Source organism: Scomber japonicus, chromosome 3 (assembly GCF_027409825.1).
Source record: "Scomber japonicus isolate fScoJap1 chromosome 3, fScoJap1.pri, whole genome shotgun sequence".
NCBI classification, from domain to species: Eukaryota; Metazoa; Chordata; class Actinopteri; order Scombriformes; family Scombridae; genus Scomber; species Scomber japonicus.
The window spans coordinates 12,385,844-12,399,004 of NC_070580.1; the positions used below are offsets into that span (position 1 = coordinate 12,385,844).

At 39.2% G+C, this 13,161-nt stretch overlaps 1 protein-coding gene across 1 annotated transcript in view; it reads right to left on the bottom strand.

The window, feature by feature from the left end:
- itpr1b (inositol 1,4,5-trisphosphate receptor, type 1b) overlaps positions 1 to 13,161 on the bottom strand; it is an 80,542-nt gene that overhangs the window by 4,856 nt on the left and 62,525 nt on the right. The window contains exons 50-56 of the mRNA XM_053315224.1: positions 10,049 to 10,224; positions 9,426 to 9,590; positions 8,789 to 8,978; positions 8,346 to 8,438; positions 7,222 to 7,370; positions 5,754 to 5,919; positions 4,566 to 4,726 (exon numbers count right to left, since the gene is read on the bottom strand). Of these exons, the coding sequence (XP_053171199.1) occupies positions 4,566 to 4,726; positions 5,754 to 5,919; positions 7,222 to 7,370; positions 8,346 to 8,438; positions 8,789 to 8,978; positions 9,426 to 9,590; positions 10,049 to 10,224 (1,100 nt within the window). The remainder of the gene's footprint in view (positions 1 to 4,565; positions 4,727 to 5,753; positions 5,920 to 7,221; positions 7,371 to 8,345; positions 8,439 to 8,788; positions 8,979 to 9,425; positions 9,591 to 10,048; positions 10,225 to 13,161) is intronic.

The following is a 13,161-nucleotide window of genomic DNA, read 5'->3' on the forward strand; positions in this document are numbered from 1 at the left end:
GTTTACTGTTCTTTCTTTACAGATGTAGCAGACCTACAGTTACTGCTGTTGCAAACTCCTTTTTAAAAATTGAATTCCGGTTCATATTAAATCAATTAATTTGTTAAAAAAACAAAACAAAAACAACAACAACAAAAAACCTGTGGGCCACATGATACCAAGACCACAGTAGAAATTGACTGACTTCTTCACTAAAACAGTGCAAGTTTAAGTGACTGCACTGTACACAGATATATAGTTGCTCTTCTGCTATTTTTCAGCAGAGTAGCTGCTCGAGAAGTGTTAAACCGCATTTGCTCTACCATGAATCACTGTTAATGTCAATAACTCAAGCAAGACAGAAAACTTTAAGCAAAAATAGTAGCACTTAGAAAAAAATATTGGAAGGTAGAACTGATTAATAGAATTCATATGTGGTAGTTTTATAGTGTATTGTGATTTTAATACACTTTACTTTATTATATAAAGTATATATATATATATATAAGTATATATATATATATATATATATATATATATATATATATGCACAATTCACAGTGACTTGAAACCCAGCAGTCTCCTCGGTGGTTGTTGTGTCCGAAAATGGTCACTCGGCCGCATTTTTTCACGCTTCTACCTACTCCGGCACTTGACCATCACATGCCATTGTTATTGTGCACTGACTGAACCTGCTTCCCAAGTGGCCAAAGTCATGTGAGCACACCCATGTTTAAAACATAAACACACATCCCGCACACCCAGGTCACTGTCATGTGCTCGACTGGCATCAGCCCTAATGCGGCAGGAATGAGACAGAGGATGCTGTATAGCCACTGAGGTCATTGGGTAGAAACAGTGCAGTGCTGAGGAACCAGGCTGGAAAAGTCCCTAGGTTTCAGTGGTTGATTCAGAGACATATGGGTGAGTGAGGTGGCCATCCGAACCACAAACTAGTCCTGGGTCAGACGGCAGGCAGAGGGGAATCACACAACACTAAGATAATGAGCAGCGCATACTCATTCTGAAAGGAGGTGAGAACTGCTGTGAGCAAGTTTGACTTCCTGAATGCAAAGACGCAGAGCCTGTGTTTACCTAGTTTACCTGCCCCCTCCCTGCTAACATAAATACACTTATTATATCAGAACACAGCACCGGCTTCTCTCAATATACTTATGTTAACAAATAACATAAGTTGTATGTAAAATGAGAATGTGCAGTTTCAGTACTTAAAAGCTTTCAATGAGTCTAACAAGTCTGTCAGAGATGAAATAATTACAAAAATAATGTTTAAAAAAAAAACACCTTTCAGTCATCAGCCCACACACCCATATCCTGCAAAACAACATGACAGAGGTCATTTCCCCGTTTTGGATTCTGCCTGCCGGCCAAAATGCACACACACGTGTGTGTTTGTTTGACGACTCTGTGATCAACAGCTCTGCCTTCTTTCCATCCCCAGTGTTTACATATGAAAGCACTTCCAGTAAATTGAGAGGTGTAGCCACGACTGAAGACTCAACATCACGTTGGTTCAATGGAAATGACGGAAGTACATTTTTCATTATTAAAACCGCACGGGCCATGACAGAGAAACAGGATGCTCTGTGGTTAAAACAGCAACAGAAAACGTCACAGTCATGCCACAAGCCACCTGACGAGCTGACAGCCCACTCAGTCAACATATGCAAATAAATGCCCAAAAAATCTTCACACATCTGAATAGAAACAGGCAGATAGTGTTTAAGCATATTTTGAGCTACTCTCATTTATGGTTTTGTGTTTGTGGTGCCGGATGTTTCAAATCAGTTTGCAGGCCCACTGCTGTCACTTGCAGGTTTGGACGCAATAAGAATTAGGGCAATGAGTGTCAGCCAAGCGTCATCTTTTTAAACTTTAGACATGACAATTCAACCAGAGCCCTCCACCATTGACGTCAGTCCCAGTCATTGTCAGAGTAGTCTGACTTCTACACCCCCTTTCTGTCCTGATGCCTCTTCTGTGTCACTGCAGCATCAAATAAATTGAAACACAGTGGGAGAGAGGTGCATATTGAGAGAGAACAGATTGAGGAGCTTCCAAATTATGTTTCTGGTGCAAACAATTAGAAATACTGTGGGATCATTCAGAAACAAGCTGTATAAAACACAGCAGCCAAATTTACAAACACATATGGGTGCACACTGATAGAGGTGTTTCGTAATTTAGTTCATGTCATTTTGTTGTAAATTTTGGGAGTAATTTACTCTCCTCAGATTACACATATTGTCTGGGTCAAACATCATTTAAATACACTGAAATTCAATAAATAAAATACAAGTGCAATATAACCACAACCTATAACACAGCGAGTAAAGTTTATGTCAGAAATGATGGGTAGAGTGTACAGCATACTATTTGTGTATGCAATACAATGCAATCTGTGTTAGCAATATGACAAAACAGCAAGATAGACAAGGACAAAATACATAAAAACAATGTTTGTGATTGTTCTTTTTTCCTTTAGTGTCTATTTTAATGGGAAGAAAATGTGTAACCTTCCTGTTAAGCATGCAAAAATAAACTTAGATTCAATTATTTAGTCCTTTGAAAGTGTATTTATGCAGGAACACAGCATTTTTGAATATAAATAATAACATTAATGAATAACTGAATAACTAACAACATTATTTAAATAAAGGTCGGAACATAATCTTCATGCACGATGTAAGAAATACGTTAAGAGGAGGGAAGCTCTTTGAACACTGAAGCCTTTGTAGATAACTTAGACAACAGGACACGGAGCATGTGAAGCTGAGAGCTGATGTTAAGGATGACTGGGTCAGCTGACGGGTCAATGGGGTCTTCCACACCATGAGTGCATTCACTGCCCTGCCTGCCTCTAAAACCTGCTAGTCAGAACACACTCTTAACCAACTAATTTTTTAGCTCCGGAGGGTGCAAGGTTAATGGGAGAGAGGATGGGGGTTAATCCCAAATCAGGTGGTTCCTCACAAGACAAAATGTAGACTATTTAGGCAAAGGGTAACAAAGTGGGCTCAATGGCATCTGATGAGAAACTGTGTCAGAAACTGACAGTCGCAAGTGCGTCAAGAAAGCAACCACTTCAGAAGAAGGGGCTTTCCTTTGACAGTTAAAAAAAACTGCTTTGTAATTGCTCATAGTTTTCATCAGTATGATGAAACAATGAAAAACAGTCGATCAATCAATCGTCTTTGTTGTTTATTTTAACGGTAAATTTCCAGATGTTGTTTGGTTGAATCAGTTGTGATATTAGAAGTCTGCTGGTTGGACATATAGCTCCGATGTGATGCCTCGAGTTTGTAATGCTTAAGCCTTAAACAGGCGATGTGCACCAGTAGATACAGACTCTTTAACACTCTGCTAGGAGTGTGATTGGTTACGGTGGCTGTTCAATAGTATGTGCGTTGACTTGGTAAAACTGGATTGGTAGAATTGAAGCTTGTTCGTAGGTCTATACTTTGACAGAAATAATAAAAATCAGTTTAGAAACTAGTGTGTGATATTAATAACAAGGAAAAATCAAGAACGTATCACCCTCTTTATTAAATAAAACATTCAATTGTGTCACCATTTTAGGTGCAAATGAGATAACTGGTAATATAAAATTATGGGTAATTGCCACTCCTGCCTGTTTAAGGGTTAATAATTATGATTCGAACATTTTTAAGATAATGTAACTAGTTAAATATAATTGTATCATTTTTGGATTTTTTTTTCTTTTACATTCAAACACACGCATTTAAAAACACCTTAGAATAAATCATGAAAGTATCATGCATGTAACACAAATACATCATAACATAATATGACAAAACATGTAAACCTGAGTCAACACTTTAAAATGTTAAATAAACATTAAATATTACATGCTATAAATATTGAGTGTTTTGTTTCATTTTTAAACAAGATATTTTCACTGCTGCAAAAAAACAAAAAAAAACAAAAATCATGAGGCGGTGTTCTGGTTTGCCTAAGCACTCTCGTTAGGCGATGTGCAGGGTGAGACCTGTGTGTGTTAGATTGTGTGAGTGTGTTTAATGATTAAAGCAAGGAATGTCTGCTTCAGGGGATTAACACATTTTATGCCAAAGACAAACTCTGTCTGAATGTTAATTCTCCATTCACAAAGCTGACTGATGTGATAATACTTTGGAAGAATTCAAGGTCATGGAGGAACGGATTACATAATGCAGCCCTCTGCAGTACTCTGGGGCAGATGAGGTAAAAAAAAAAAAAAAAAGCCTGCCTAACACCACAGCAGAGAAATAAAAAGGCTGCAGTAATCAACCCTGTATAAGCCTGTATGAACCTGACTGCTGAAGTCGCAAAGCTCCAGTGTTGTTCTGGATTGAAGGTTAACCTCAGTAAAGACCACAACGGTAGCTGATACAGTGCTGCACACTACCTCTTGTGTAGTCTTTCAAACACACATGAATTGTTACCTGTAGTAGAAAACAAGGGAGGAGCTAGAATATGTATGTGTATATGAATCCTCACATAGTGTGAAGGAAGTTTGAAGAGTTAAAAAGCTAAATGCATGTGGTGCATGACAACATTCTTACCCTGATCATTTCAGCCACATAGCTCTCTGGGCCAGTGTACTCCGTTGAATCCTTGACCTTCACCAGGACAATGAAGAACAGGTAGTGCCACATGTTGTGCTCAACTTTGATGTGTTCTTCAAAGGTAACAGTCTTATTGTCGAACTTGTCTCTCTCCAAACCTAAGAATGAAAGGATACACACACACACACACACACACACACACACACACACACGCACACACACACGCACACACACACGCAACCACAAACACCCTAAATAAACACAGTGTTCTCATTTCTTTGGAAGAGTGAAGAAATAAAGATATGTGGCCATATTATGACATAATCATTCTTGTGACCTAAAAAGATGACTGAAATGGGGTCACGAGGGAAATGGGTAGATAAAATGTCAGGGGTGAGATTTACTAAGTAAACGTATTGTTTGTTACAACAACTGAAGCCCTGTCATTCATATACCTCTCTCACTGTATTCTTTTGCAAAACAGGAATAACCCTCGATAGAATTGCGAAACATGAAGCAGTAAGAATGACCACAGCTGACTGACAATTGTTCAGATGTGACATCGATATCTGAATACTTAGAGGAGGTCTGAGTGAGTGTACAATATGACATGGTCAAGACCCATATGGCAACAGGAAGAAACACTCCTCCTCCACAGCAGCACCTGCCATGACTAACCATTCATTCTGGGAAGAGGAGGCGTTTCACTGGTTATACTACCCAGAAAAACAGCCCCCCTTTTTGCAAAGAGCCCTGAAGCGAAGCTGCAACACCACAGTCTCACACTTACAGCAGGTTAAGAACAGACCCCTGATATGATTTCACTTGATTTTCGTCATCTGCTGCAAGCCTCCACATTCACACCTGCTGTTTATACGGCTAAACTACTACCATGCAGCACAGTACCAAGTATCGATTGCCGCTTTGACAATGTAACAGCAAGAGATTTCCGCTTTATCAAATTCTAAGAAGGGAGTCTAATGTGCAGCAATGATGGGAAAAAGACAGGAAAATAAGTGTCAAAGGTCATGAGTCACATTCCTATAATGTTGACAAACCTGCACGCCTTTAACTGCTGAGTAGGCAGAATAGTTCTCTGTAGTCATCAAGAATGTGTTTCCTTATATTGTTCCGTGGCTTGATATTTTCACAATATTAAAAATGCATGTTTGTTTGATTCCTCACCGCAAATAAAACATGTTGTCTTCAGTATTTCCTCTTTCTTCTGCTTCTCGCTCCTCAGGTCAGCAAACGTGTCAATGATGACACCAAAGATGAGGTTGAGGACAATGATAATAACCATGAAGAAGAAGAGCAGGTCGTAGATCACTCTGGCTGCAAACAGTGGCTCCTGTTGAAAGTGAGGAGGAAGAAAAGAGTACCGACAAATTGAGCTGCTGTCAGACTATAATGTCAATGTATCATTCACACAAGTTTGCTTTCTGTACTGGTCTCAAACTTCTTAAGCTATGTATAAAATGTATGGAAGTTATTTACAGATATGCTGACAGAGAGGATAAACTATAAAGTATTATATTACAAAACTGGGATCATATGAGATATGAACTGATTCTTATCTTAGATGTGAAATCCAATAAATAATAATATTGAGTGTTATATCAATTAATAATTAATATTTCTCAAAGATTTTAGCTTACGAACTCAACATATATACGTGTACATAGACAATAATATGTTGAGTAATTTTGAAAACTGAATGTTAAAATATAATTATAATAGATTCTAAATCTAAAATTTAATGAATGCTTAAATGTTTGATTCATGTCACGTTTCATTGCTAAAACAGATGTTAAGTTTTGTTTAAAACTAGAAATGATCAAATGTACCTTGAGGTGGAAAAAGGCTATGTATATGAAAACACGGACCCAGTTTTTATCAATTTTTTTCAGCTTTTACTGGAATACTTATACATACTTATAGTTCACTCTTTGCATACAGTGCGTCATCCGGTTACACATGTCACTCTTACATGTGAAACAAAACCTGGCATAACTGAAAACCCAACACAAGAATTTACATGAATGTAAAGCTAACTGAGGTTTAAGGAGTATGTATGAGTCACGAGTCGTCGTTCTCTGATTCAAACTGCAGATTGAACACATTTTGTGGTAGAGCACAACCAGTGCTACATGCAAACTGTTTGGCCCTCTAGCAGAGCATATCTTTTAAACACAGAGAGTCTCCTCAAATATCCTTAGCCTTCATTGCACTCCTTACAAGAAACCTCGTCCATCTGATAAGAAATTAGTTCTATTTTTTTCTCAATGGGTAAAATATATCATGTACTTTTTGAAGTTAGAAAAAAGTGGTGATTCTCTCATGTACCCATTAAAACAAAAATGCCTTTTTAAGATTCCATACCAGTTTAATTTAATTCAACTTAATTCAATCTTTGTGCATGCATGTGTGTGTTTGTGGGGGAGGGGTGGGGGGTTGAGCAAGCATGTGTGATCTGTATTGTATTTTTTTTTTATATATATATCTATGTAAGAATTAAGGACAATGTCCAAGTTAGACAATTTTAAAGCACAAAGAAAAAAAATCTGTACATTTAATGATATTGTTGTAATATACTCTCAATCTAAACTTCACGTTGATTTCCTCCTTGTTCTTGTGTCCCTGTTTATCATACCTCCTTTGATGGCTTCCTCAGGACGTCCCCAACACCTCCTCCGCTCCTTAGGCCGTGACTCAATACTGTGACAATGCACATCAGCAGGGAGTCACATGATCGCTCCTTGTCCTCTATCACCACTGCTGACGGCTGGATGGCAAGGGAAGCTATGGAAACATATGTGAACTGTCAGGCATTCATTTCCTATATAGGATAAAGTCTGCTGCATTGCGGTTACCCGTCAACAATTCTTTAACATAACCCCATAAAAAAAAGAGGAAGTCACTGAGGAAACTGCTACACTAAAATTAGAAAAATCTAGATCTACTGATAAAAACACATTTGAACCATAATTTCACTGTTAAAAACAATGCTCTATTATTTGCCTCCTGAACCACCTTCAGGGGTCTCTGAGGGCATAATGAAATTGGGAATTTTTTCATGCTACTCACACATAAACAAGTCACCGGACTACGATAATTAGCCAGCTTGGTGGTGATGGATAGGGAAGCCTAGACGAGGTCAGGCCTCACACAGTTTGAGGATTCGACATGGTTGGTTAATCAATTTTAAGGTGGCGCACGGGTTCATCTTAGATTGGAGGCCTTTCACAAGGAGGTCAGTAGGTTTGCAAGAACTCGCTGTTTGTGGTGAGAAGCCCTCTGCGCCATCGCTGAGTGGACCCATCGACCTACTTGTACCTGATGGTAATTAATCCCTGACCTTTCAACCCTGGGCCCCTACATCACATCTTAGGCTTGGCCCCCTGAGACAAACAAGAGGTCTAAACCCCCAGTATTTCACACAGCTCCCAGAAAGACCTCAATTTGCCAAGCCAGGTTTAATCCCATGACCACCTGACCGCACAGATTTACAGCTCAGTAGTACGAATATTCTCTGGCTGAGTCAGACGTCTGTGAGGACATGCAGACCTTGAAATACTCACACATAAGACTACGCACATAGACAAGAGAGACACAAGCACACAGTCACACACAAACACATGGGAATCTCTTGAGAGGCATGCATGCACAAACATGTGGATTAGAACTTGAAAGAACCCTTCGACCCTGGCGGCAAACCTCAACTCCAGTCACACAAACTTGGCTTACAAAGTTAGCTTTCATTTTTTGCCTTCTTACCATCCATCACGGCTTCTGCTGAACAGTTCTCTCCATTTTCTTTCTGACACGCTCCACCAGAGAAGAACTCTCCCACCATACTGGCTCCATGTTCTATTCAAAGGAAACAAAGCATGTTGGCAATTTTTGTTTTACAACACATATTAATGATAACATCCTTCATATACACAGATTGAAGGTAATACTAAAAGCAAGGAAATCATACAAAAGTAATACAAGAAAAGGCATGCGCATGACACTGGACACATGGCATTATTACTAGTCTTCCTTTTGTATTTATTAGCTGCACTGTGACTATATACGGTAACTAACATCCAGTGTGTATGTTTATGCTGAGGAAAAACATTCCATGTATTGACCTCTTGGCTGTGTGGGTCAGGGAGGGCAAATCATTTATCTTGGCCCCCATAAGGGAATGAGAGGAAACATATACTTTAATGTACCTAGTGTTTTGTTGGGTATCCTGTCCACAGCCAAAATGAAATCGTCTTTGAAGAAGATATAGCCCACAATGGAGAAGAGGTAGACGAGGATAAGAGCCAGCACGGCTGTCAGAACAATGGAGCGGCCATTGCGGGTCACACTCTTAATTACGTTCAGCAAGGTCTCTTCTCGGTAAACCAGATCAAAGAGCTGGAAACAGAACACATACAAACACGTGTGTACAATGTGTGTACAATGTGTGTGTGGTAAGCTTGTGCAGGAAGAATAGCATGTGTGTGGGTGTAGATGTGAGCACAGTGGCTTATAAAGGCCACAGTGGACATATGACACATTGTTTCTTTGGATCATTGCCTTTGTTTAAATCTCCTTGCCCTAATCTCATGGTTAAATGAGGATGGTGGAGAATATTTGCACCTTTATAGCCAATCATATGGCATCTTAATACCATTTTTATTTCATGTTTCTCTGTGTTACATTACAAATTAAATCAAGTTTTTAAAAAGGGCAAGACATTATTTCTTTATTTCTCTTCAGGACAAGTTAGACACTTTTGTTAATATACGCCTTGGGTATTTATGTACATGTGAGTAATGTTTATTTGGTGATTAGTGTAATGTGTTTCGTGTGCTCACGCACCAGCAGGCTGTAAAAGAAGACATGGACGAAGACCCCCAGGGAGCAGATAATCAGATAAAGCAGGTGGTACAGGAACTCCACATCCATGATCATGGCTAGGTATCCACGTGTGAATGTTCCACGGTTCCCGACGAAGCTCGTCAGGAAGATGACTTTATTACATAGCTTAAGAACAATAGACACCACAGAGAGACAACATGTAGAGATAGCAGCCTGATCATGATAATACATAGCATGTTCAAAGGGAAAGGATGGATTACACAGTAGCAGTGTTATTGTTGTCTGTGGGTGATATTTTCAAATGTTCAAACAACTTCAAATAAAATGGATGTAGTTGAGGGATGTGAAATCTCTTCTGTGGGTGAATTATATTATAAAATACCACCTAAACTGTTAAACTATAGTGTGCCTACACATCTACTTATTTCTGCACTGCAATACATATTTTCCCAGTATCAATAAGTGTCATGTTTAGTTAATGTGCAGAATGTGACTGCGCCTCTTTCCAAGAAGAATTCCAGTCAAACATCTACTGGACATTAAAACATATCTGGCTCTGATATGGCATAGGAGTTCTGTGAAAAAAGGTCCATGCCTATCTGATCACACTGATTCACACTTACATTGAAACCTCCCAGCAGCAGCAATGTGGGCTCTAGACCCACAGAGAAGATCAGGCGGAGGATGGTGGAGGCAATGAGTGCTCGGATGCCGTGAGGCTGAGGCAAGACGATGACAATGGCTAGTGAAACCAGCATGGCCATCCACAGCAGGGCAGATAGATGAGGCTCCAGGGTACCTGAGGATGAAGGGGGTCACATTACAGAGACAGGTGTGAACCTTTCCAGTCAGTGTTAATGATGAACCAACTATTACTATTACCATGTCATCAAGAAGAAGAATTCTGTACCTCAGTCATAAAACATCTCTCCTTTACAACTGTACATTACGTCATGTCTTAAAGCATTTGAGGAAGAACATGTACCTATGAATCTCATTGTTACATATTCAGAAAGAACTGTGACATCAACATTAATGCACAGTTTTGAAGTTACAGGAAAAGTATGGAGAGCATGCACTCTGTTTTCATCCACGCCTTCTTTCTCTATGTTTTTAAATGTGCTTCAGAAATGTGTAAAACAGTTAGGAGTTCAATGCCATGATAAGCGGGCCTACAGGGTTGATTATTCAGTCCTCATGCTTCTTTTTTAACCAAACATGTCTATGCCATTATAATGCTTCACAAAATTGAGGTAAACGTTCCAAGTTAAATGTCAAGAGAAGGAATTTAAGCTGACCTTCAGGATATATCATCTGTAAATATTTTATTGATGGACTCTGTGTGCAAGCAAGACAAAGATATCTTAGCTGTTTCAGGCACGAACCCAACAGTTTTGCAATGATATAATCAAACTTGTAACAAGACTGTGTGTGTGTGTGTGTGTGTGTGTGTAACTGTTTAAAATCCCCAACAATCATTGTAGGTCAGCAAAGCATTATCATGAGCTCACCAGGCTCCAGCTCAGAGCCAAGTCCTGACCAGTATGTAGCAGAAAGGCTGCACGACTTTGTTAATGTTGCAGTAATTTAATTCCTCTGATTTAACACATGAACACATTTATCAAGTTGGACAGGAGTTCAGTCACGTTTTTTGCTTTTCTTTGAGGCACCGAGAAGACTCTCATGTCTTCCCTGCATCCCTTCCTTTCTGAGGCCTCCTTCTTCTTGCCTTTCTGTGTACAGATCACATGACAGGTATTCGTTACATAACCCGGGTTGGCTAAAAATAAACTTGGCTCCAGTTAAATTCATCAGGGATGGTCCTGGGCACTGCATCGTAACAGGCCGCCCGGGCAATGAAACTTGGCAGCCAACCCAGACACAGCGGCTTGGACGTCACACACCTACAGTCCAAGACCATTCATCTCTCTTACTTGCTTACTCTGCAGCTGTAAGGAGATAGACTGACCTTTACGTGCTTACAATAAAACATAGTGAACTCTACATACAGCTTTGTTGTATGACGATTTTACTGTGCATACTGACATTTCTCTTATTATTGACGAGCGTCTGATCGATAGAGCCCAGCTGATTGTCTGCTTCTACTTGCACGGTCACATTCAAGCACCAACTGTGACAGTATGAAGACTGTGGCACTTTCATTACTGGTGAAGGATTACCAAACTGAAATACACACACCAACTAGACTTGAACCACAGCATCACTCTGCAGAAGTTGCACAGCCTGGAGAAATTCAAGGTGCTTATTTCTACAAGTTTAGCACATCTGCCCAACGCTGGGAAAAAATCCCAATCTCTCTTCAAACAAACCTACTTGAAGACATATCAATTGGTAAACTGTGCAGCTGATAGAACAATATTTACTGTGACTTTATATTTTAACCATCTATAGAATCTGTTTATTATGCATATTTTTTAAAGTCATAAAACTTTTAGTAAATGCTGCCGAAATTGGGTTCAGTGGACTACCGTGGTTTATTTGAGGTTTACAGGTAGTTGGCTTAAATATTAACAAGAAACGTTTGAGTTCATAAGAATCAAGGGCAGAATCTGACTGTATGCAGTAATCTGTGCAGATATTAAATATTTACCATTGTGCAATTTAAGGGTGGCATAGATGTTGTCCTTTTCATTTGATAAGTGGCCTCAATTTTAAGCCAACATCACTTAACCCGGCACACACTAATTGACATGTTCTGAAATGAACTGCTAAGCTCTCAGAAGACCTTTGACACTGAAAGCCACATGCAGTTTCTGGAGCTAGGCTTACAGCCCCCTTTTTTTTTGTTTTTTGTCTTTTCTTTACCGCTGTGAGGAAGTTCAAACAAAAGGGACCTCGCCGTTTGACCCCAGACAGAACAATTGAAAGTTTATACGAATCACAATGTGTGTCTTCTCTCTGCCACTCTGCTCATGGAACAATAGAAGCCTTAATGGCTGCGGCTTTTCACATCCCCACAAATACTTCACTCAAGGAGAACTGAGAAAAAAAGGGAAAGGAATGACAGACAGCAAAACAAACAAAACTGAGACTGCAAGTAAAAACATGCTCATGACTGTCACTTCTTCCTTTGGTTCATGGAAAACTTCCAGTCACACAGGAATTGTTGTCACTCAGTTGTCTTCTTTTAAAAAGGAAAATGATACCTCTGAAGTTGCCTGTTACAACTTGTGACCAAACACGACACAGATTTCCCAACCTTAATCTGTAAATTTAGGCCACATGACAGAACTGACGTGCGGTTAAAAGGGTCAAATATGTAGATCACACAAAGAAGCTGATTTACCTCTGTTTTTGCCATGCTTTTATAAAAAAGTTGGATTTTTTTGGGCACAAACAGTGTTGGAGAGTTGTTTAGCTTTATGTTATTAATACATATACATAAAACTGTATTTGAAATTACATCTACTTCAGGAAATGGTTGGCAAATTATTGAAAGCTTTGTGAAATTAAATTATGAATGACCACAAATGATTGTTTAACTCATTAAAACAATTATTACATAAAGTAGGATTTTCAGTTACATTGTGTAGTCTGATGCTGTTGACGTCATACCGGATGGATGGAAGGGATTAGAAAGATCCTCATCTTTACAATGAGCCTTCATGTCATTGAATAACAAAAGGTGGTTATATCACTGCCCTGTTGATGGTATTATATTTCTTGCTAAGGAAATCCAGAGGATTCTTGCCTTATGATGAGACCACAGTATTTC